We start from the raw sequence: 24,478 nt of genomic DNA on the forward strand, positions 1-24,478 counted from the left end.
AACATGGCCCCTGTTCATCCCCAGATTCCCCCACACATCAGTGCGTCAGTCAAATATTGAAGATAATGGAGATATTCCTGTATCGGTGACTTTTTATTACTTCCCCATCCTCGGAGACTACGATAAGCAATGCTCGCCCCACGATTTAATCACGACGAAATCCACCTTGCTTCAAGGATGGGGCAAGCTGCCTTTTCATGACAGTCTCATCGTTTCCTTCGAGTTACAACGTCTTCATCGCCAAGTTGTCGAGATGCATTCCACCATGTCGTCGCTCCTCAGGAAGCTCGAGGTCCCGCACCCTGAGAATATGCCGCGGCCAACAGCTCTACTGAACCATGATGTCAAGCCTATTGAGAAGGAAAGGAGAGTCTGGGGTATGGCGAACGTTCAAGTTGTTCGGTGCTTTCTGCTAACATTGTGCTGAGGCTGGCCTGCTTTCATCGCTCTGTGGTCGACCGTCGCTTTCAACATGTCCAACTTTCAGCTTGTGAGTTTTTGCACCGTGACTACCTAGTCCAAGCTGTCCACTCGCACAATGCTAAACATTGAACCGGATGATAGGGTTCCAGCATGCTTGCACTGGGTCTCAACTGGTGGCAAGCCTTCTTGACCATGCTATTTGGCCACCTTTTAGGCGCAGTGCTCATCGTCTTCGTCAGCGTGCCAGGCCTTTACTACCGCATTTCATTCCCCGTTGCCACAAGAATCGCCTGGGGATACTGCGGCTCAATTTTCGTCGTTCTCAACCGCATCGTTCTATCAATAGTATGGTGCGGCGTGCAATCGTGGCAGGGCGGCTTAATGGCCTACGTTTGCCTTCGAGCCATATGGCCCAGCATCGACAACATCAAAAATACCATCCCATCCAGCACAGGCATGACTCTGCCGCAGTTTATCGGGTTTATAGTCTTCTTCATCATTCAGTTCCCCTTTCTATTCCTCTCACCTCGACCGTTAAAATATCTCGTCTACGTCGGAAGCGTTGGGGGCTTTTTGGCGCAGCTGGTTCTGTGCATCTGGGCCTGCGCTACCATGGGCTCTGGCGGGTTTGGAAGCGTCTTGCAGCCAAACAAGGCAGCACTCCCTGGCTCTCAGCTAGGATGGATGTGTGTGTACTCCATTACCGCAACAATGTCGAGTATCACAAGCGGTACGGTCAGCGTTTGCGATTATGCCCGGTTCGCCAAGCAGCCGTCCTCGGGTATCTGGTCCCAGCTTCTTGGCTTCTTCCCTGGTTGGCTGTCCAACGTTTTCGGCACCCTAACCATCGCAGCGACGCAAAGACGTTATGGTTCAGAGCTGTGGAGCGTTGCCTCACTGCTCATCGCTGTTCAGGATGCTAACCCCGACTCCAAGACTCGGACTGCCGTTGTCTTTGCCGCGCTTCCTTTTGCGCTGTCGCAAATCTCTCTCAACATCATTGGAAATACCTTTTCTGGTGGAACTGATATGGCTTCTCTGGTACCCAAGTACATCAACATCCGCCGTGGTCAAATTGCTACTGCGCTCCTAGGTCTAGTTATCAACCCGTGGTACCTCTTGAGCGGCGCCGTCATTTTCATCTCCGTCATGTCGGCATACACTGTCTTCCTCCAGCCGTTCTTGGGGATTATAGTTGCCCATTACTTTATCGTACAGAAATGTCGAATCAAAGTATCAGATCTGTACTGCTTTGGATCTCGTTCCATCTACTGGTACACTGCTGGTGTGAATTGGCGCTCAATCGTTGCCGTAAGTAAACATATACGCGTCTTTCTTGGGTCAATGTAACCTGACATCTTGACAGTGGACTTGCGGCGCCGCGCCTCACATCCCCGGCTTCCTTACAACAGTGCGGCCGTCGATTCAAGTCCCATTGGGAGCTTCGCACTTGTATTATCTTTCGTCTTTTACTGGATTTCTGATCCGTAAGTATCCCCGACCTACTGGTAGCGTGAGACTTGCTGACCGTGCCGTCTTTCTAGCTTTTGCTCTGACTATTATTTTGCACCTGGTGTTCCCTGTGGCGTCACAAACGGCATACACGTCGTCGGGTACCATGGACCAGTCTATACAAGAGCTTGAAGACTATATTGATCGACTTGATGTAGATTTTGGACTCATTCAAGGCGTGGCATCTCCAGCAGCAGAAAAGCTTGAGGATGCTTTTGACGGAGAGAAATAGGACCGACGGGGTTCGAATGCGGATCGAGGCATCGAATAGTCCTGTCACTGCAGTTTAGTTTCTAAATGGATTTGTTACGTCACCGAGTACATTTTGTCCGATAGTTGTGGTGAGACTTTCTGCCATGCTCATTCTATCCCTCGTGGCCCGTCTCCGACGGTGCATTCTTGCTGGGAGTGTACTGCCTTGGTTGGCAACTCGTCCTTCACCACTCTGTCGGCTAATCGCGGTTCTATCCATTGGACGAGGTGGAATTGGGTTGTGAGTAAATTGCCTCCAGGCGCATTGACTTATCAGATACGGTATACGTTGTAAACCGAAACATTGAAGGCGTTTCCCCCATTTCCTGACATGTTGGATATCTCTGATAGGGTAACATTACCCGACGATATTGGTCTTGTTCTGTTCTCACCAATTAACTTACATTGACACCGGTCTTGGTGGAGAAGTATTGAGTGAAAGAAAAGCGGAGCAATATCCTAAATCCACCAACGGCGTTTCGCCTTCTCCGACATCGCATCGCGCTATTGGTGTGTCTAACTGGAACTAGCCAAAGGGCACCCTGTATTTAGCAAGAAGTCACCTGAAGGCAGCACCCAAAGCTGATCGATGGTTATGTTGGTGTGCCGGTCTGTCGGGTCAACACTGAACACCAGACTATTGTTAGAATGCACCAGACGCCTGCATTGGGTCACGGCAAGTACCTCGTACATATGCACCATTATTCAACGGCAACGGCCTCGTCCTGCATTGCCGAACCCGCAAATTTGTGACCTGTTGTCCGCAAAGAACCCCGGGCCCTGGGACCGACAATCTGGAACCGACAACCTGGAACCTTTACCGTTCCACGGTCGTCTGCTAAGTGCCGGGGTAAGTTGGTTTCGTGAACAGGTGCCTACTGGATCTGGCTGCGTTGCATCACCACGATGCCTTCAAAACGACCATCTGGACCGCGGCAACAAGGTCAACCTCCGCAGCGACAGCGCAGAACCCTCAGCTGTCTCCCATGCAGGATTTACAAACTCCGGTGCGACCGCTCGGTTCCCTGCCGAACATGTTCACGTTACGGCCGTGAGGACCGTTGCCGCCAGAACCCTCCCCCAGCCAACGTATTGACGAGGCAAGCCAGTCATCAGAATACCGACGTTCCTGTTAGACCAGATATACGCCTAACTCCCTCGGAATCTCCCATCTCACATCAATTTTCCGACACCCTGGTGACAGAAGCCGCAGATATCACGGGCTCTACACCTGTTCTACCGCCTTTGAATCATCCACAAGCAAACAGATTGGAAGTAGCAAATGTTCCAGAGTCAGATAGCCACAATCATGGCCACGTTCCAGAAACTCCCAGCAGTCTTGCCGTCTCATCAGCGCCATCATGGCAGACCTCAGCACGCGAAACTGTTGCCTCGGCCGTGGCCATGCGGTCCCAAAACTTGCCAAACCATACCTTACTAGATGAACCGGCAGCCTATTGGAAACGATATCTCGTTGACATTCTTCCATCGCAAAACCAATGCGACATGTTCGTGGCATACTTCTTTGAGAACATCAACTGGACCTATCAGGCGATACATGCACCGTCATTCCGCGCTGAATATGCGGCCTTTTGGACCACCCCCGTCGATGACATTGATCTCATTTGGCTGTCTCTCCTGTATATGATCCTATGCCTAGGAGCGTTTTTCATACCCTCTCAGGTAGCCGAGGTTGGTGCCTTTGAAGCTGCAGACCTTACGTTACTGCATCGACGTTGGTACTCTGCCTCGCGACAAGCCCTTCACTACGGGGGTCATGACGCCCGTCCGACAGTAACCCAACTTCAGGTTTTCCTAATATCACAGACGTACTGGTATAGTACAAAAACTATAGAGAGCCTCAACTCGTAAGTTTGGACCCGTCAAACTGTCGCCCCGGACGTCCACTATCTGTGCTTCATGCTGCCGTGGAACTCACTAACGCTCCATCAGACATATGGCTCAGGCAGTTCGCAATGCGCAAGCACTCGGTCTCGATGAGCCATCGCCGCCGTCAATGAACCCCCTCCAAAGGGAAATGCGCCATCGCATATGGTGGGATATTGTGTCCTCCGACACGTGAGCTTTCTCCACCACCTCCTGCAACAACTTCACCAGCGAGCTGGACACTAACTCGTCATAGCTTTCAATCTGTCTGCCTTGGCCGTCCTCCCCTTTTACAAGCACACCTATCATCTGTTCCATTCCCTTCCAACTGCAGAGATGAAGACATAACAGCTTCCCACGTCCATGTCAGGCCATTGCAAGAGCCCACCGAAATGTCAATTCACCATGTCCGTGCCGTAATCTTCAAAATCCTCAACAAGCTATACATCAACAATGGTGCAAATCTATCATCCTACGAATTTGTCGCAGGTATCGACTCTGAAATATCCGCCGTCATGGACACATTACCATGGTATCTGCGCGAGGACCCAACCGTTGTAAGCCAACGACTATCCACACGGTTGGCCACCCTCGTCAATTGGATGCGTCACATCCTTCACAACTGCATCTGCGTCCAGAGAATCCGCATGTATCGACCGTTTCTCAATCCCCGTGTCGGGGATGCCTGGCAGAGATGTATGGAAGCCAGCGAGTCCGCGCTCTCTGTGTACAAGTGTGTCCGCAACCAAGACGTCACTCGTTTCAAACGCTCTCAAAAGATGTACATCCATGCCTATCAGACCTTCTCGGCGGCTGTATCTCTCTCCGTATTTTTACTCGTCGAGATGCCGCCAAACGTCCAATCCATCAAGGCCGATATTGAGATGGTGATTGAAGATTTGCACTTTCACAGCTCGAGTGCCGGCGATCTGCGCCGAATTCCCTTAATTTCCGACGGCTGGAATGTCATCCGTCGAATCTTGGCTCTTTACGATATCAGACGGAATCATATGCAGAAGCCACGCGACACTGGAGCATTGGGAAGTTCTAAGGAGCCAGATGATGCTCCTACAGCACTTGTCCCGGCCATATCGTCCGTTTTTGGTGGCGAATCATCAGCTTATCGGTACTTGGAAAGGTGCGCTATCGACTACATCGTCACCGGTTCTGCTGAAAATTCGGCTGGGAGAACTGGCTCGGCGACAAATCTTGGTACCAGTCTGGGGTTAGACGGGCTGGGTGACCTTGCGCCTTTGAGCCAGTGGGGAGATGCTTGGTGGCCTGATATAGACTTGATATTGGCCATTAATACTGATGTCATGTAGTCCGGAATTAAGCAGCGCATTATGCATTGGCAGTTGGGTCTGGCCGAACAGGATCGCGCCAAGACCGTAGATGGTTACCTTCATCCATCGACATTCCTTCTCTGGAAATGGCCTGGAGCGCTGCAATACAGCTGGTGTCCTACATTTTATTTGGAAATCTCACTGGAAGTGGGATTTTGCCATGTGGCGATCAGCTCATTCGCAGGTCGGGCCGTGGCAGGTTGGCTGAAGGATCAATACGAAGTGCGCAAGCCAAGGCTGCCCATGGCCAAACTTTGATGAAGCACGAACACCTTGTACCACCCACCACGTAAGTGCCGGTTCAAAGGCCTTTGAACCCGCACTGTATCAGACATTTGCTATCCGTTCCAGTCACCTATGGGCCCTGACTGCATTCAAGGGAATCTTGAGGAGATGTGAAATCTGGTGTGATCTCCTCCGATCTCCCCGATTCCATTATATGGACTTGAACAGCTCTCTCACCACTTCACCAGTCAGTGAGCAAAAAGAGCCGGTCAACGACCGTAACTGTGTAAAGCATGGCTGCTTATGCCAAGCAGAGCCTTTGAAGCAAGTTCCCTCTCGAGCTGCCGATGATGCTGCTCCAGAATCCGGCCCCCAGACTTTGGGCCTAGTTGATTTGCATTGATTTGCCCCGAAGGTAAATCGACAGCCCCCGAAGGAATAGGTGGCCAGTCGAAGGATCGAGGATGACGACCTCCAACAGTCAAATGTCACCTGTAGTGGTTGCGTGAGAAATACCTCAAGCGACTCTGCGCGACATCCTAGTTACTGTATATCTCAGATAACGGTGAGGATGATGGCCTGTTGGTCAACCACAGCATCGAACAAATTGGCATTCCCGCTTTTCAGGTTCCTCAGGAAGCCTGTTCTGACAGTAGCGAGATAAAACTGGGTAGATACAATATATCCGCCGAGAGGGCCAGGCATAACCACACAAGAATACATGCCCGAACTGTAGTCATCCAGCCTCGCTACTAGAACGGCGTGCACGGTTGGGCGCCCGAGGAGCCAATACGCACACAACTCGGACGTATTCTGTCACCAATCACAAATATAGAAGACCATTTCAGTCATTTAGGCTTACGTACTTTTCTTGGCAATTTCGGTAAACTTCAACTTACGTTAGAAACAGTTGGGTGTCTATGCTTTCATAGTAACCACTCGTTATGAGCTGTCACTTTAACATGTACGGCCAGAGGCTAAAATGGAATAGCTTCGGTATAAGCATTGATATATCTCAGGTAGGTGCTAAATAACACCGTCTAAGGATGTGATAAATCGCAAGTGAGAAGGCTCTCCGCATCAAATAGAGGTGGTATGTGCAGTATAGCAAACATATATAAAGCCCGTAATTGGCAAACTTCATCTCAAGCCACATCTCCAACCAAAGTCTTCAAATCTTTCCAAGAATCTCCAATCTTCCTACAGCCATAACCATGCAGGTCCTCTATCTGTGCATCACTCTCCTCGCAGCCTCTGTGGCCGCAGTAGACAAGCGCTACGGATTACCCGGGGTACGTTCCACTTTGGTCTTTGACAATTTGACATTCTCTAATTGCAGGTCACTAGAAATGCACTCCCTCGGCAGGGGGCGGATTCTGCATACTCGAGAATGGCGAAAAGGTTTTTTGTGACTCTAACACCCCGGTAAGTGAGAAGATGGCATTATCCCTGGTGGCCACAGGCTAACAAGAATACAGTGCACCAAAAAGGGAAATGATTGCGCTCATTTTAGCAACGCTGAGAGGTGCACTTGATCGGACTGTGCCCGTGGCCGGAATTTACATGGCTCTCGGTGGGATATGGCGGGCAGTACAGATGTGTGATGATAGCTACTGGCTCTAAAAGCACTTTTATTTCGTTAATATCTCCGCGGTTGGAATATTGGACTACAGAGTTTGCTGTCGCTTAGCGAGAGATATGGATTAGCTGCCAATACAGCAATAAAGCACCATACGACGTCGAAAGTGAACCATGTAAGGCAAAACAAGTGATGAAAATTTTAGTCTATCTGCTCTAACGGACTGCGGCCTCACCATATATACACCCCTACGCCACTCGGGTGATCATGTCGTCTCTTGCTGGACCCGTGCCAATCCAACCAATTTTAACCTGGGCCAATTAGTCTCACGCTAACGCATTTCAAGTTAGATGGCAATAAACTTACTCCGACAAAGGTCTCAATGAATTCAACGTATTCACGTGCCTGCTTAGGAAGATCGTACTGCGGGTTTGTTAGTCTTGGTCTACAAACGTGGGCGGACAAGCCAAAAGGCAGCACAAGCGAAAGATACAAGATGCAGCTGCAATTCTTGTCGAGTCCTGCGCTTCACAGGTGCAAGCTTCGTGGCTTTAGAGGGGGTTGGCTTACATATGTCTTGGCATGAGTGGTAGGCTTTTGCCAGCCTTCGAATTCCTTGTAAACCACCTCGCATTTTTCGAGGTAGCCTAGGTCGGCAGGGAAGTAGTCAATCTCCTCGCCCTCGGGCGACTTGTACGCGACGGCGACTTTAATAACAGGGAAAGTGTCAAGCACGTCTAGCTTGGTCAAGTTAAGGAGAGTGTAGTAGTTGATGGCTGTCGAGTACTTGAGGACGACGAGGTCGAGCCAGCCGCATCGGCGCTTTCGTCCAGTGCTTACACCCCATTCACGGCCTGTGATGGGACAAGTTGGTAAGTTGATGGTATACTTTAGGCGAGAATATGTTGAGTATGCTTACCGATTTCTTGCAGTTTTGTGCCCGCTTCTCCGAGATCCTCAGTCTTGAACGGTCCGCCACCAACTCGAGTGGTCTGCGTGACGATGAGCTTATACTCACTACTTTTGAGAAGAACGCACTTACATAGGCTTTCACAACACCAATAACGTTGCTTGATAGTGTCCCATATTAGTCGCAGTCACAAGGAAGGCCCTAAACGTATCTTAAGCAGTTACTCACTCGATTTTGGTGGGATTGAGGGTAAGACCAGTAATAACGCCACCAAGGCCGGTGTTCGAGCTCGTCACATATGGGTATGTGCCGTAGTCACTATTGGTCTGTTAGGAAACTCCATTTTCTGGTCTTGACAACATGTACGTACATGTCCAAGAGCAAAGCGTTGGCACCCTCCACCGAGAACTTTTCGTTATTGTCCTGGGCAGCTTTCATGAATGCCACAGCATCGACGACGTAAGGCGCAAGCGTGGTACGGTACTCCTTAAAGCGGGCGATTTCCTCCTCAACGTCGTACTCCAGCAAATCTCCAAAGCGCTTCTTGTACCCGTCGGCAAGCAGACGGAGCTTTCGTTCGAAATTCGGCTCGTCAAAGATTTCGTGAACGCGAACACCGCTGCGGGCAGCCTTGCAGCTGTAGGATGGTCCAATGCCCTTGCCCGTGCTTCCAATTTTGTGCTTTCCAAGCTGCGTGTCGTTTAGTATCGTCGGCTAAACCATTGGTGTTTCTCATCGTGTCTTGAGGAATAGCTTACCTCGACTTCTTCGAGGCCGTCTACTTTGGCATGAAGATCAAAGCTGACCTGGCAGCGATCCGACACAAGGATTCGATCCTTGGTATCCAAGCCCTTCTTGTGTAGATCGTCGAGCTCGCTGAAGAAACTGGGGACGTGAAAGACGACGCCCGAGCCAATCAGGTTGACACAGTTGGGGTTGACCAGGCCGGACGGCAGCAAGTGAAAGCTGGAAATGTCGACATTAGAATCCGAATCTGCGACAAGCGTAGTGCAATGACGTGGAAAGATATAGCTGCGTCTTAGGATAAGCTTTACCTGTAGGAAACGCCGTTTTCGCTACCATTGGTCATTACAACGTTAGTATTTCTTCATGATTCGGTTCAATGTTGGTCGGGGGGAGATGAAGACATACGCAACGATCGAGTGGCCTGCATTTCTTCCGCCCTTTGTATATTCTCAGTACAATTCCTCTTCAATCATCAATTTAGAGACCTACAGCTGCTCTGGCGCAAAGCTTCACTTTGGAGCACAAGATGTCGGTTAATTTTCCCTTACCCTCGTCTCCTAAGTAACATCAATCAATCAGTATAAGGCGATTGGCTTGTACGAAATATCGCGCAGACGGAGCTGACTGCCGCATGCGTCGCATGGATGACAGCACCGCCAAGGCGGGAAAACAGCATACCCCATTGGGCTCCAAGGACAATCGTGGCCATGATGTAAAATGACGGCGTGTGACCGGCGGCGATTCGTTTGACGTGAATCGGCGTGTGACCGGCGGCGATTCGTTTGACGTGAATCGGCGTGTCGATGCTAGGCGAGGCGAGGCGAGGCGAGCAAGAACAAAGATGTTCGACTGAAGAGTCACCGGGAAGAGCAGCGCGAAAAACTTCAAAATCAGCCCCGCGAAAGCCACATGCAGCGAACCGATCTCGCAGACTGGAGGGGTCAACTGGTTGGAGGGGCAGAAGAATAGTGGGGGCGCATTTTGCTCTGATTACATGCATCAAATGAGTGGGGTCCCATCTGGTCTGTGTAAGACATGGACATGGAAACCAGTCTGGATGTTCCTTCCTTCTTTGGTCTTTGACAACATTGAACACAGCAAAACTTCAACATTCCATGGTCAATGCTTTATACAAAGATATTCACGCCTTCATCTACGAATCAAGTAACGCATCCAGCAGACTATTAATTGGCCTGAGTTTCCATCAAAAACGGGTGCACAAAACACCCTTCTACAGTGGGGAGTCATGAGTATGTAACCTAGCAAAGTTATCCCACATCGCAGCATATACTACAATATATTAAGTTGTGTTAGTGTATACTTTGATGTGGGCAAATACTTTTTACCACAGACTTTATGCAATAGACATATGCTCAAGATTGTACTTCGATAAAAGCCACGCGGCAAGGTTCAAAGCACTGCTGCTCTGACTCATCCATAATCACCACCACACCCATTGGATGTCTAGTCTTACAGTCTATGGTCAAAGGTATATTGGACATATCCAAGTATACACTAACACAGCTCAATATACCCAAGCACACAACGCGATATGCGATACATTTCCTCATTTAAATACTTTGAAACCCCCACTGTGTGTATCAATGTCTTACAGAAGCAATCAACCAGCCGAGCAAACTACGTGGTTCAACGCCCGCACTTGTGTTTTTTCACGTCTGCGCAGCCTTTCAAAGAGGTAGAAGCCTTCCTCTAAAGGCTACAAGCGTCTCATTCTAGCATACACTCACCCACAGAGAGAACCCTATCCCATTTGTTGCTTGGTTCCAAAATTAAAGCGCTTGATGCTCTTCCACCCTAGCCCCTGCCACAAAGGATGCCATTCCCGCCAAATAGCATAACGAGAAACAAGTGGCCGATGAGACTGCACATGAAAAACGAAAGATGATGAAAATTAAAAATACCGCTATTTTGCTAGAAAAGTCTATCCGAGGGCTACCTAGAGCTCTTTCTTCCCTTGGTGGACTTGCTCGCCCGACTTATACTGCATTCTCGCGTACGTGCAGTCGTAACAACGAGGTCTCATCTTCGTGGAATCAGAAAGTAATTTCTGCTTTGGACTATATACATGTTCCAGTGATTTTTGACGACTTTTTTTCCATGAATTTTATGGTGCGACTCTAGGTCGTGGCCCAAGGCGGATGAGTGATAGCTTGAGGCATCCTCACCCTAATCATACACCACAGAACCTTAAGCCCCCAATACGCGGTGTAAAACTTAAGAATAAAATTTTTATTCTACTTTGTTAAACGTGTCTTCTTTTCTTCAAAATCATCTCGAAATTTTCCTGGGGCACTCACTCTTCGTTCTCATGATCCCAAATATCACCCAACGCCGCAGATGGACGAGGCAGGGGACCACGGTCCCTCGGCGGAACAAACGGACCACACCGACAATACGCAAACAGAAAGCCCCAGTTCCTGGCAATCATTTCCAGCAGAACTTCGTCTCAAGATCCTGGGGTTGATCTCGGCCGAAAGGTACCGCGGGTGGAGTGCCCACGCGGCCGTGTGCAAAGAATGGCAGGCATTCATAGAAGCAAAAAACTTCCGTCACATAACCCTACAGTCCTTATGCCTCCAGGATCTCCCCCATATGATTCACAATCGGACGCACCTCGTTGAAAAAATCTGGCTAAATGTCCATCTTCGCCGATACAGCTGTCGCTGTTGCCAGGATGAGGATCGCACCTTTCCAGTCTGGTCATCAGAGGCCATGGGTTCGGAGAACAGTCTTTTAATTAACAGGGATATCCTCAGACTCTTTCGGGCCCTCAGCACTTGGACTAACACTAGCAAGCTGACGTTGGAGCTGAGCGCCTGTTCTCCCAGCGACCTGGATGCGTTTGTCCAATACCCAAGGTATCGTGACTATCAGGAAATGCCGCCGTCCTACCGCGAACCTGCAACGCCGTGGCATAGCCCATACCACTGCTGTGTATATCGCCGAATGGACATGGTTCCATGCTCGCTGGGTATTTTCCGAATATTCTCTGTCTACACGTTGCACAATGTTCACCTCATCCCACGCGTCCCAGCAGTGACGAAACTGGTGATACGTCGCCAGTTTCGACGCCAGATTTCGCCGCTGGCACTGCAGACCTTGTGGCAGAGACTTCCCTCATTGGAAAGTATCGTCTACGAGCCTTGGCGACCTGGCCATCGAGAATTGAAGATTGTTCGGGAAAAGAGTATGGTACTGTTTCAAAAACCTGTATTGCGTGTCTGCTAATTGTACGGTAGGGTTGATTTCTGCCCTTTCAGAGGAATTTCCCAGTCATATTCGGAAACTATCCATCTTTGAGAACGTCAATGACGGTCTGACGGCACAGCTGCAAGCAAGCAGAGAATTCATGGACCTAGCACGATTCAACCCAGACGCAGACACAAGTTTGGTTGAGGCGTTTGCCTCACGGAGCTGCGATCTTGAGCATATGTCTATTGCGTACATGATTGATGCGAAGGCGTTCTTCTCGTCCTGTCTGCCGTCTTATACGTGGCCTAATCTGCGCACGCTGGCACTAACAGCAGCGATTCTGACGCAGGAAGATGCTAAGGACCAGATCTATGAGTTACTACGTGACGCGAGTGTCGTCGCGCTGCGTATGCCCCAGCTGGCACACATGGTACTTTGGCATGGTGTTAAGGGGGCAGCGAGTGCGGTCATCTATCACAAGAAGAAGCAATGGAAGCAAGCTTCACTGACATGGCGCAGTACTTGGGACCTTCACCTCAATGACACCATTGTGAGCTCCTGGCAAGAGGTTACCCCTGATTACTGCCAACTTCAGATAAAGAAAGAACTAGTCCAAGGCACTATCAAGTCGTGCGGCGATGCCATTCACAAGCTGGGTTTATCCCATGGGATTATCCATCCCGCGTCACTGCGGGAAATGCGTCATGAGGGCCATATGGGATTCAAGATTTGATAAACGGCTTGCGCTTGGGCATTCTTGCTGGTGAGCGTTTGCGAGGCTATGCAGCATCGGCTTTTTCCGCCCGTGGAGGACTTCAGATATAGTGTATGGGCTATTGCGTAGATGGGTTTGGCTGCGCATTATTAACACTCCTTTGATTGCTTTCATTTGTATAGAAGAAATGTGGCTATTTGCAGTTGTATCTCTTTAACTCTTGTTGTGACGTCAAGTGAAATGTCTCCAAGAACGGTATCACAGACGGGGGTCAAGAATATTTAAATAGGGAAAGATATTGCCTTTCGCGTTGCGTGCTGAGGCATATGGCTGTATTAGTGTATACTTGAATATGTTCAAATACCTTTGACTACAGACTGTAAGCGACCGATAAGTTGAATCCTGTTAGCGGGTGGCTTTCACCCACAGGGAATATTGACCTCGGCGTAGCTTCATATTGAGCCTAATCACCATTGCGTTCGGCTCAGGACTCATTTCAAACATAGTTTCTGAATAATATCCGGGCAACGTTTCAAGAGAACTTAGAACTGCCTTGTGTCATTCTGTCTGTGATATCTACTGAAAATAAGTACAAATACGTAAATCTACGGTTAATGTTAACCGTAGTTCGAACCATAAGGAAAGTAATTTGGCTCATTCCAGCCCGTAAAGCTTTACACAATTTTTTGCACAAATCTGCAAAGTATCCACAAGATCATAACTCGAATCGCACCCAACTTCGACTTTCAAAGATTGAAACGACCAGCGTCCCCGATCCTAGTTGCTGATGCCATCACCTCTCAATTACCAGTATACTGGCACGTCACACTATTCGCATCCGATCGACAACTTGTTTTCTCCTGTCCATCCGCCTCTACTTCCACTATGACTGCCCCCTCTGGATTCCCCGGACCACTCTCACCATTGGCAGCAGTGTCAGTGAAGGTAAAGCTTCCAAAGTCGGCCAGTTCCTTCTGTTCAAAGTCTTCAAGCACCCATTCAGCATCTTGGAGACAGAGCTGCTGCTGCATGTTACTATGTTGAGTTGAAACCGACTGTCCTGTGCTCAGGTTCTCGAGCGTGGAGTTGCCACTGGTTGGGGAATCCGCATGGACAGTCATTTTGACCTTGTCGCCGGGGCTTGCAGAGAAGGGCTCCGGGTATGCCGAAGGAGGCTCTGGATACCATTCGTACCAGTTTTCCATTCGGCCATCGCCGTACCAAGTCAGTCCGGTTTGCCAGATGGCACCACTCTGGCAGCTATATCCTGTAGAAACTCATGTCAGTATATCGATAAGGGTTTCTTGATTGCCGTGGCGGGAGATAAACTTCATCCCCCCGATCAGGAGCTAAGAATATCAGGCTTGGATGATCAACTCACCGTCAATGCCGACCCATATGGCAACAGCACGTTCGGGATCTTGGTCTTTAATTTCAGGAACGGTAAGCGTTCCAGTGACAAAGTTCCAACCTTGGCCCTCTTGCACAGCACCACCCCACGGTTTAGTGACCTCGCGGCGATGATGAGCTTGCTCGGGCTTGATAGGGCCGGCAAATACAGCACACGAAGCTGTCGCAATGAGTACAAGAATGGACTTCATGATTATTTTGAGCAAATGATGATATGTAGAGAGCGATATAAGTTATGAGAGATCTTCAGGTACAACTTGTCCTGTGTGGTTAACTTGCTGAACCTGAACTGCTTGAGCAGACACCTCGAGGTTTAAATAAATAAATGTCCTCGACCCCTAGTGGCTTTCATAATGTTTTAAAGCCGCAACGGACTTGATTCCGTCATAATATATCGATGAAAGCCGTTAATATCCACGCCAAAAGGACATGTCCGTTTGCCTTCAATCGGCGGCACCTCTGCCAAGATAGTACTTATCTACTCATACATAGCCGTCAAAGGAAACAATCAGAGAGGTGCCGGAAGTTAATGACTGCAAATCTACTACGGTTTACCACGCTCCAAAGCCGAAAGGGAGCGTATTCCGCTGCCTCTTTTGCCGTGGTTATAATTCCGCTACGGCGGCTCAAGTAAATCATCAATAATCCAGCATCAAAGATATTTGGATTTGATCTACATCTTCTACCAGTTGACGTTTTAGGAAGGTAAACGACTTCTCCTACTCAGTCTAAATCGGGACCGGGATCGACCATGTCTCCTCCACACGCCGATTCGCCGCATGTTCAACGCAGGTTCTTGGTTCCCCGACCTCCACAACATGCCCAGCTTCTCAATTTAGGATCCGACTTATCCGAGTACACCTTCTTCGTGTCTACCAGTCCAATGTATCAGGCTTCAAAGCTATTGTGGTGTGAGTCGCTCTATTAACCCAACTCTGCCTCACAAGGAGGAGTAATTAAAGTGCATTAACTTGGGCGTCGATCCCCAACTGCCGAGACCGGCTACCGGCACCGATATATTCGTGCGTAGGCACATGTAAACGCAGGGGTAGTAATTGACTTGGCCCAATGGTAGAGTAACTTGGTGTGGCGCAGAGATAATGCCACCGCGTAGACTGGGTGCTGACTCCCAAGGATGCATTTTACAAATATCTGCTTCGGAATGAACAGTACACATGAGTCTTATTCTTAGGCGAAGACGAAACACAGCAGATACCAAATAGTCTCCCAAATTGATTGCATGCCCCAGTCGTTTGAACAACATCGGCTACCGAAATGCATGAAACAAACTGGTTTCTGGTTGGACCTTGACGCTGACGCCTTCTATTCTTTGCACTAGTTCGCTTGGGAAAATGGCAACAGGATGTAAGCCCTTTTCACGTTGTGGATGTTTCCTAATTAACAAAGTACAACGCTTATTTTGGAGGCACTTACATCGATACATGGCCTACTTGTACTGTTGCAGAAGATTCGCCGTGTTCTGGGTGTTCTAACACTCGACAGGACCAAATTGCTGCATATTTTTACAATATGCCCATATTAGTATTGACTTCCTTTTTGAGCAAGAAGCTCGTCGCTGGTTTGGCGCCACAAAAAGCTTTAAACGCTGTGTGACATTCAATGTCAACTGGTTCCCACCAAACATGGACATAACTGATTGATCCCCGCACCAGTTGACGCCCTTCAGCCTTCCAGAAACACCAGACTCGGTTGACATGTCCCACCAGACTTTGTGTACTTAAGTGACATTGAATTGCTACACTCTCTTCCTCCAACTCATCTCAAGCCGATAATCTAGTATCAACATCATCAACACCTCAATAACCGCCACAGCCATGTCAGAACCACAGACAATAACGTACAAAAAAGTCGGCCAGCTGGAGATACAGCTCGACATCTACCTCCCACCCAAAGCTCACAAAGTCCCCATCCTCCTCTGGTTTCACGGCGGAGGCCTCCTGTACGTCCACCCATGCACATCTCATAAAATACAATGCTAACCTCATGCCCTCATCTACAGCCAAGGCCGTCGAAATAGACACATGGCGCCTCACATGCTCCGTGGCGTCAACAAACACAACTACGCCTTCATCTCCGCCGACTACAGACTCGCGCCACAAGTCGGCGTCAAAGACATACTAGACGACGTCAAAGACTGCATCGCCTTCATACGAAATGAGCTCCCCACGCACATTGGCCCAGATGTCCTGGATCCCACTCGCCTAGCGGTATCAGGCAGCTCTGCAGGCGGCTACCTGACCTTCCTTGCGGGCCTGTATGTTGACCCCAAGCCAACGGTCTTGCTGTGCATATACCCCATTGCAGACCCTCTTGGAAAGTTCTTCACCTCGTCGCAGTTAGAGCTCTTGGGTGATCAGCGTGCTGATCCGGCTCTTGTGATTGAGTTTATGGATCCAAACGGCGAGGTGGTCACCGGAAATGGCGACGACAGCAACAGGAACAAGATGTACAATTATATGCTGGAAAAGGCCAACCTTGCGCCTCTTTGGCGGATTGATGCGGGTGATACTACGTATAGTGTTGCGAAGAACATCTTGGAGTGTGGTCTGCCGCCTACGTATGTTGTGCATCCGGATGCGGATATAGATGTTGGTATTGAACAGAGTGACGAGGTGGTTGGAGTCATGGTGGGTTTGGGGCTGGAGGTTGTGTATAACAGGATTCATGGGCTGGCGCATTCTTTTGATGAGGATGAGAAGGTTGAGTTGGAGGACATGTACAGCTTCATGCTGCGGCATCTTTGAGATGTTGTGATGAAGATAGATGGACAGCATTCTGGGTCATAGTGGAGTGAGAGCCGTTGATGAACCTGCGCTGTGTGGGCTGCTCAAGACCCTGATACATACATATGTACATATATACAGTCTGTGGTGAAAAGTATTTGCCCACACCCAAGTATATAGTACCATCTCTCGACGTGTCGTAGCATACTCTGCGATCTGCAATGCCCTTCACTACCATAGGTAGTTCAAATACCTTTGGCCTCCCGTTGTATGTAGTTTTGAGCTATTTGCTTTGAGATTCTTACAAGTCCAGCGCCGACAACTAAGACCGTCTCCCGTCTGTCTTGAGAGACAGTTGCAGGCTTCTTACATTGTCAAACACTTTAGCTGACATATAATATTACATGCTGATGTACGCTTTACCCAATTGTCTTCATTACCGCATTCTGAGCCATTGCGACTTGTTATTATTTTTTTACCTACTGATGTGGTACTTGTGTCACTATTAATACAATTACACCCCTTCACAAAAATTAAATGCAACAAGGTTTCGCCAAGCACTGGCTTTAGCCGTGCATCACTAGTCTTTGGCCCCTTCCTGCAATTCCCGCATGGTTCCCCCCCAAAAAAATTGACATTTACCACAGCGATGACGTGCTAGCCAAGGGCGAAACAGGAGTCTTCTAGAAAGTCGGGGCGCAGAGTGGCTTTGCTCGACGTCGGGAATAACTGGACATGGAACCGCAAAATCCACAAGATCCCGTCCAGCCGAGGTCCAACTTTGAGTTTCGATGCAATACCTTAATTCTGGGTGCTTACGAATTGGCCGCAAAAGTGCATTGGATCGAGGATAAGGAGCGATTGATTACGAATTAGCGTACACCATGCTGGCTGTGCAAGGGTCTAGCCAAGATGAGGCAACACTTGAGACATGGAAGCGTTAACTTATCTCGATACTCCATTTGATGTCCGCAGATTGCCGAGATAATCGCCCCGCCCAGCCAAGACAAATGCAATGCGTCAAGTCGGTCGCTTAGAAATACCACCAGCATAACTCTTAACCACTTTTGACCACCACGTATTTGTAACCAGCGTTGCAATGCAATTGCGCAAGACACCCCCCGATCTAGTTTCGTCCAAGAATGTACTCAAGTATAAAGAGCAATGCCGCCTCAATGGGAATAACTTGACAATTCCACTAGTTGTATATTCCAGCAACACCTGGCGCGGACCCAATCTCCCAATTCAACCAACACCAACACCACCAACACATCGCCAACCCCAACCCCAACCAAAATGACTTCGACATCCAATCTCTTCCAACCCCTATCAATAGGCAACATCACCCTCAACCACCGCCTCGCCCTCGCCCCCCTCACCCGCTTCCGCGCCTCAGACAACCACGTCCCCCGTCCCCTCATGACGGAATACTACAAGCAGCGCAGCTCCGTCCCCGGAACCCTCCTCATAACCGAAGGAACATTCATCTCCCCCCAGGACGGCGGCCTCCCCAACGTTCCAGGCATCTGGAGCGAAGAACAAGTCACCGCCTGGCGAGACGTCACCGACGCAGTCCACAAGAACGGAAGCTACATCTACGCGCAACTATGGTCCCTCGGCCGAGCGGCGGTGCCGTCCGTCGCCGCCAAAGAAAACATCACCATCTCTGCGCCGGACGCCATCCCCAGCGGTCCTGATTCCCCTACCCCACGGAAACTGAGCGTCGCGCAGATTCAGCAGAAGAAGGAGGCGTATGTTGCGGCGGCGAGGAACGCCATCGCCGCGGGATTCGATGGCGTGGAACTCCACGGCGCGAATGGGTACCTCATCGACCAGTTTTTGCAGGATGTTTCCAACCAGCGGGATGACGAGTACGGCGGCAGTGTTGAGAACCGGTCTCGTTTCGCGGTGGAGGTTGCTGCTGCTGTTGCGCGGGAAATCGGCGCGGAGAGGACGGGCATTCGTCTCAGTCCGTGGAGCACGTTTGGCGGGATGAGAATGGCTGATCCGGTTCCTCAGTTTTCAGACGTGATTGAGAAGTTGGACCGGTTGAATCTCTCGTACTTGCATCTGGTGGAGCCTCGCATCGCGGGGAATGTGGACGTCGAGAGCACGGAGACGCTGGATTTTGCGTACGATTTGTGGAAGGGACCGCTTCTGATTGCCGGTGGGTTTAAGCCGGACACTGCGCGGAAGTTGGTTGATAAGGAGAAGCCTGGGAGGGATATCGTGGTGGTGTTTGGGAGGCATTTCATCTCGACGCCTGACTTGCCGTATCGGGTGCAGAAGGGGCTGGAGCTGGAAAAGTATGACCGGAGTACGTTTTATAATACGAAGGACTCGGTTGGGTATACCGACTATCCTTTCAGTAAGGAGTTTCTTGAGAGTCGGAAAGGGCAGGCTATAAAGGCGTCTGTGTGAGACTGTTATATCGGTTGTTCTGCTTTCTGCATTAGCGTTTTGGAGTAAATTTTGCGTTTGGGATACCTGAATAGACGAACCTTTATACCAGACCACAACACAAAACGCATGTCTCCCTTCCAGTTGCATCCTCCCAGTAAGACTCTCTCCTACTCATGGCGCCTCTGAATGCTTCTCGAATGGCCATCCAGCAACCTTGTCCATCTGTAAGTCTCAGCTCCAGTGCCCCCAACTGGATGAACATGTGTATTCTAAGTACACTTGAACGCCAAGTAGAGCTGCTTCATGACTTTCCCAAAAAGGTTTGCAAGGTAAATACTCCTCCACCCTCGCCGTCGATCAACTCAACCGATCACCACGAATGGTTCCCGCCAGCAGTCATCCCACTCCGTCATTCCAGACGCCCAGAACCTCTGCAACTTCGCCTTGATAACCAGCGGCTGGGTAGAATTGGGCTCTATCGCTGCTTCAACCAGATACCGACTTACAAGGGCCTGATCATTAGGAGAACCACCAGCGAGAGCGTACCCAACGACTGCAAGTGGCCAGTTCAAGGCACTCTGGCAATTCTCCGACTCGAACGCCTTCGAAATAAGCTGAAGTAAAGAGTCTCGCCTTTTGACTCTATCCTTGTGGCCCAACGCCCCGTCTCCCACCGGCAAGACCAGACGGCCAAACAAGCCCACGGCCACCTGGAAGATATGCGCAAGGAGCGGAACTTCGGGTATGTCTGGTAAAGGGTATGACTCAGTCCATTTACTTGGCACAAATTCGTCGATGCGTGCGAATATTTTGTCGGCCCGGAGACACACTTCTGGCCGGGTGAGAGCACCGTAGTACATGCCGACGCGTAGGTGATTAATATTCAGTATCTCTTCAAAGAGGAGGGTTGGACAGGGCAAGCTAGGATGACTCATGTGGCTGTAGAGAAAGATGATGTCCTCGTTGCTAAAGTCTGATACCCCGAGAATCTGGTCATTCGGGGGGGCAACTGTGTTGGCAATGACGGATTCCCTAGTTGAGAAGGACGTCGTCAGCATATTGCAGATGGCGAAGGAAGTACACGCTTACACTACACAATCATTTGGTGCGTGTCCAATACCATAACGGTTGAGAACAACCTTTGGGCCGCCGTAGAACTTGAGCAGAGCCAGGAAACCTTCCATATGGGGTCTCCAACCCGGAGACTGCAACATCAGCTGTCGACGTGTTAGTCGCAATACAGAAAAGCAACGCGATGAACACTTTAAGCAAGAACTGACCTCTACTCCCTTTATGCCATGAATATTTTGCAGGATGGCAGGTATGGCGGTAAACGGTCTGTTTTTAATGTCATAGTTGATCTTTTGAAGAGTATTTTCGACCCGACGGTACAGATGAGACCACAGATGAGCAGTGTTGTACGCTTCACTTGGCTGCAGTCGATTACCATAGACTCGTGATACTGTCGCAATACGCACGGCAAGTGTAAACGCAACGATAGTGTCCATCATTGGCTCTGCCGCCCGAGCAGAGTACGGCTCATTGAAACCACTTGGTATCGCCTGAGACGTCTGCACAAACTCCAGCACTACCGTGTTATCTAGCCGCAAGTTAGTACCTACCCAAGCACACCTCAAGATAAATCAGTGCAACGCACAAAACGCAATACACTCGAGAAAGTGCCACTCCACGGGAAGAAGCTCAGGAACCACAGTAGCCGTCTCAGCCTTCCCACGCCACAGCTGAATCCAGACATACGGTGGCGAGCCGGGCCGTTCCTGGTGATCATCCCGGTCTTCAGATTTGACAATCTTCCTCTCTCTGAGGATCGCTACAACGGGCATGGCGCCATCCTGCTTCGAGTAGCCCTCGCCACTGCATGATCTCCCGTAGGTAAGGCACTTCTTGCACACGGGTTTAGTTTCGTCGCATTTAATTCGGTGGGCTCTGAAAGCCGCGTCAAGTTAGTGCCCATGCCATGAAACCGCAGACTAGTGTGTAAGAAGACGGACGGCACGAACCGACATGTTTTGCATCCCGTTCTCACTTTGGGGGCCCACTTCTTTAACCGTTTGGGCGGTTCGTTGGTTGTTGTATTCCTGCTTGAGGCGCCTGATTTGGCACTTTCTGGAGACTTGGACGTTTCCATCGCCACTTGTATGTAGGTGTCGTTTAAAAGGTAGGTGATATTGAAATGGGCGCCACTTAAGGAGGGGAGTTTGGCGGGTGTAGATCGGTAATGATGCGGGGATTGTTCAGTTTGATACAGGACGGCCAATGAAGTGGTGAGATTGTGCTTTAGCTCTTACTCCGGGTCTGGAGGATGAGGAACCCGTCGGGAGCCAAGATGCCATCAATGGTTACTCAGACTAGGCTAACCGATTCTAAGACAGTCCCTGGAATCGTTTTTGGCTGGCTGGTATGCACGGGGCGTTTATTTCAGGGTTTGACTGCGTGCTAAAGCTGTCTGGTGTTTTGTAGTCTCACGTTCGGCAATCTCACCCACAATGTCGACATTCAGACCGGGCCACCCTATACACGATCGGGTCAAGAAAATCACCGTTGCTCACATCTTTGGAGCACTCTAGGCGACCGGGATTTCGGTTTCTGGCCGAAATATTTTTATTCTGGGATGTATGGATAACTACTTGCTGATAAAGGCATGGTGCTCCTACAGAAATCAGGAGGCAGTTTGAGCAATACCTTGCTGCAATCTTTGGCCAGAAGTGATGTTGACCCTTCACATTTAGTTGGTGATATCAGGGATTAGGTCATTACAGTTGGCCCTTGTATGTTGATTCTTTGCCTTTTATGGACTGTCTTATTCCGTGACGAGCACTGGTTTGCACATCCTCCAATATCCCATCAATGCAAACATGTCAAGTTCTCTGGAACACCCCGTTGGTGCAAGTCACTTCAATTTGATCAATCAAGGTGGGGAACCAAAGTTGTCGTATTCGTATTAGTCCAGATGTCACTCTTACCATTACCAACACCCATATATCAAGCCCAGTGCATCCAAGTCTGATCGAACCACCACTGGCGAGTTGTGCCGTGAATCATCCAACAGTCGGTCGATTGCACAGGTCAGCGGATGGTGTTCGATTCACAGGCAACGCCGGCTTACTGCTGCCATGAACGTCGTCGCCAACTCATGACGTTTAGGCAATCCATTTGTTATTAATGTTTTGGTTCATGTCTCTCATTGAATTTTAATCCATTTTTCTTATAAATTGACAGTTGTTAATACTTCCTGCAGCAAACAAAGCTGTCAAATCAAATGGACCATCTTCACTCTTCAACCCCATCAGGCCACCGGCAATCCACACTTCCGGCACAAACCCACAGAATCCAACCGGGCGGCGGGAAGAGCAAACCACCGAAATGGGGCCACAGGCAACAAAAGTGGCCAATGAGCAATGAGTATTCTCTCCAAAGTTGACAATTTAGGTCCCAGTTGAAGAGGGGCGCCCGATTTCGCGCAGTTCAAGCTCCCAGTTTGGCATGCAGAAAGGAGAGATGAGCCCAGTGCTGCCATTTCGGAACAAAAGTTACCGTGTCAAAGTGCGTCTTCAACGTTATACGTACTGCTTAACTCCGTCATGCGTCAGTGATGAAGGGCAAACAGCGCTTAGTAAATAATAAAACTCAGGGACCTCGTCTCATTCTCCCTGCCGCGCAAACTTGGAGCTTTCACTCTTTTTGAACCCCTCGCCCGCCAACGCAGTGATTCCCACATCTTGGTCTTGCTTTGCAAAACCGCATGGATAACTCATCTCTCTAATTTGTCCTTCTGAGTATTGCCCGCCATGGATGTTGTCCTCGATATCTGCGAAACATACGTCGGTGATCATTTATACGCCTGGTTACTTCCCGCGGAACGGAAACCTTACGATGCCGACTTATTCAACAACGCGACAACGTTCCCCTTCGGACTAGAATGCAACTATGAGCCTCCAACCAAATACTTCACAATCCGGCCATCGCCGGCGATTTGCCAAAGCTCCTTGCCCAGAGACAACATACTCAGACAATCCATTAACCTTTTCCTAATATTCTGGTGAGTCCCCCAAGTCAACCACTACACTCACAACACCCAACTCTAACACCCGACAGGATCTTCGGCATGGTCGTCTACTTCTTCTTCTCCACGCTCTCCTACGTATTCATCTTCGACAAAGAACAGCAAAAACACCCAAAATACCTCAAAAACCAAGTCCGCCTCGAAATAAAAGAGACCCTCGCCGCCCTCCCCGGCATGTCCCTCCTCACCCTCCCCCTCGTCCTCGGCGAAATCCGCGGCTACACCAAAATGTACGACACCATCGCCGACGGCCCTGGGCTGTGGTACGAAGTCCTGCAGTTCCCGCTGTTTCTGCTCTTCACCGACTTCTGCATCTACTGGGTGCATCGCGGCTTACACCACCCGCTCGTATACAAGACCCTCCACAAGAAGCATCACAAGTGGGTGGTGCCGACGCCCTTTGCGGCGTATGCGTTTCACCCTGCGGACGGGTGGGCGCAGAGTCTGCCGTACCACGTGTTCACGTTTATTTTTCCCATGAACAAGTTTTCGTTTTTGCTGCTGTTTGTTTTTGTGATTTTTTGGACTATTCTGATCCATGATGGGGAGTATCTCGCGAATAATCCTGTTATTAATGGGGCGGCGTGCCATACGGTTCATCATTTGTACTTTAATTATAACTATGGACAGTATACGACGCTGTGGGATCGGATTGGTGGGAGTCATCGCGCGCCGGAGAAGGAGCTGTTTGAGAAGGAGAAGAAGAATGGGAGGGTTGAGTGGGAGAGGCAGAGTAAGGGGGTGGAGAGCATGATTCTTGAGGTGGAAGGGGAGGATGACCGGGTGTATACGCCGGAGGATGTGAAGAAGAATAAATAGGTCAGTGGAAGATTGAGGAGGATGCAATCTGTAAGTGGGATTGTATGATGACGGTAATGGGTTGGGTCGGAAGGACTGCGTGGTACCTTGTTGATGGGATGATGATTAAGACGAAGAGTCATGGTGAAAGTGCGAGTGTGATTGGAGACAGTTGACACCAAGTGCAATATTTATTAATGAATAATATATATCGACTAAAAGTACATCAA

At 49.6% G+C, this 24,478-nt stretch overlaps 9 protein-coding genes across 9 annotated transcripts; 6 read left to right on the top strand and 3 right to left on the bottom strand.

The window, feature by feature from the left end:
• Positions 1–265: 265 nt before the first annotated feature.
• VFPPC_00949 (uracil permease) lies at positions 266–2,167 on the top strand (the record flags this gene model as incomplete). Its single annotated transcript, XM_018280866.1, has 5 exons — positions 266–377; positions 429–490; positions 565–1,734; positions 1,790–1,910; positions 1,968–2,167. 5 exons carry the CDS (start codon positions 266–268, stop codon positions 2,165–2,167), a joined length of 1,665 nt encoding a protein of 554 aa, XP_018149242.1.
• A 926-nt stretch (positions 2,168–3,093) lies between these two features.
• On the top strand, positions 3,094–5,399 carry VFPPC_12934 (transcription factor; the record flags this gene model as incomplete). Its single annotated transcript, XM_018290711.1, has 3 exons — positions 3,094–4,055; positions 4,141–4,266; positions 4,331–5,399. The coding sequence occupies 3 exons, from the start codon at positions 3,094–3,096 to the stop codon at positions 5,397–5,399; spliced, it is 2,157 nt and encodes a 718-aa protein (XP_018149243.1).
• Positions 5,400–7,472: 2,073 nt separating this feature from the next.
• On the bottom strand, positions 7,473–9,590 carry VFPPC_00950 (adenylosuccinate synthetase; the record flags this gene model as incomplete). The annotated part of the gene is made up of 12 exons (XM_018280867.1): positions 7,473–7,535; positions 7,591–7,647; positions 7,795–8,078; positions 8,144–8,216; positions 8,267–8,294; positions 8,363–8,452; positions 8,505–8,824; positions 8,893–9,100; positions 9,190–9,210; positions 9,287–9,318; positions 9,371–9,438; positions 9,560–9,590. The coding sequence occupies 12 exons, from the start codon at positions 9,588–9,590 to the stop codon at positions 7,473–7,475; spliced, it is 1,275 nt and encodes a 424-aa protein (XP_018149244.1).
• A 1,649-nt stretch (positions 9,591–11,239) lies between these two features.
• On the top strand, positions 11,240–12,827 carry VFPPC_00951 (hypothetical protein; the record flags this gene model as incomplete). Its single annotated transcript, XM_018280868.2, has 2 exons — positions 11,240–12,089; positions 12,142–12,827. The coding sequence occupies 2 exons, from the start codon at positions 11,240–11,242 to the stop codon at positions 12,825–12,827; spliced, it is 1,536 nt and encodes a 511-aa protein (XP_018149245.2).
• Positions 12,828–13,609: 782 nt separating this feature from the next.
• On the bottom strand, positions 13,610–14,410 carry VFPPC_00952 (proteinase aspergillopepsin II; the record flags this gene model as incomplete). Its single annotated transcript, XM_018280869.1, has 2 exons — positions 13,610–14,076; positions 14,191–14,410. 2 exons carry the CDS (start codon positions 14,408–14,410, stop codon positions 13,610–13,612), a joined length of 687 nt encoding a protein of 228 aa, XP_018149246.1.
• A 1,644-nt stretch (positions 14,411–16,054) lies between these two features.
• VFPPC_00953 (alpha/beta-hydrolase) lies at positions 16,055–16,984 on the top strand (the record flags this gene model as incomplete). Its single annotated transcript, XM_018280870.1, has 2 exons — positions 16,055–16,179; positions 16,240–16,984. 2 exons carry the CDS (start codon positions 16,055–16,057, stop codon positions 16,982–16,984), a joined length of 870 nt encoding a protein of 289 aa, XP_018149247.1.
• A 1,275-nt stretch (positions 16,985–18,259) lies between these two features.
• VFPPC_00954 (N-ethylmaleimide reductase) lies at positions 18,260–19,384 on the top strand (the record flags this gene model as incomplete). Its single annotated transcript, XM_018280871.1, has 1 exon — positions 18,260–19,384. The coding sequence occupies one exon, from the start codon at positions 18,260–18,262 to the stop codon at positions 19,382–19,384; it is 1,125 nt and encodes a 374-aa protein (XP_018149248.1).
• A 344-nt stretch (positions 19,385–19,728) lies between these two features.
• VFPPC_00955 (C6 finger domain-containing protein) lies at positions 19,729–21,210 on the bottom strand (the record flags this gene model as incomplete). The annotated part of the gene is made up of 4 exons (XM_018280872.1): positions 19,729–20,398; positions 20,456–20,583; positions 20,647–20,966; positions 21,024–21,210. The coding sequence occupies 4 exons, from the start codon at positions 21,208–21,210 to the stop codon at positions 19,729–19,731; spliced, it is 1,305 nt and encodes a 434-aa protein (XP_018149249.1).
• Positions 21,211–23,175: 1,965 nt separating this feature from the next.
• VFPPC_18773 (sterol delta 5,6-desaturase ERG3) lies at positions 23,176–24,269 on the top strand (the record flags this gene model as incomplete). The annotated part of the gene is made up of 2 exons (XM_022430338.1): positions 23,176–23,426; positions 23,483–24,269. 2 exons carry the CDS (start codon positions 23,176–23,178, stop codon positions 24,267–24,269), a joined length of 1,038 nt encoding a protein of 345 aa, XP_022285918.1.
• Between the last annotated feature and the right edge of the window lie 209 nt (positions 24,270–24,478).

The sequence above is a fragment of the Pochonia chlamydosporia genome, chromosome 1 (assembly GCF_001653235.2).
Source record: "Pochonia chlamydosporia 170 chromosome 1, whole genome shotgun sequence".
NCBI classification, from domain to species: domain Eukaryota; kingdom Fungi; phylum Ascomycota; class Sordariomycetes; order Hypocreales; family Clavicipitaceae; genus Pochonia; species Pochonia chlamydosporia.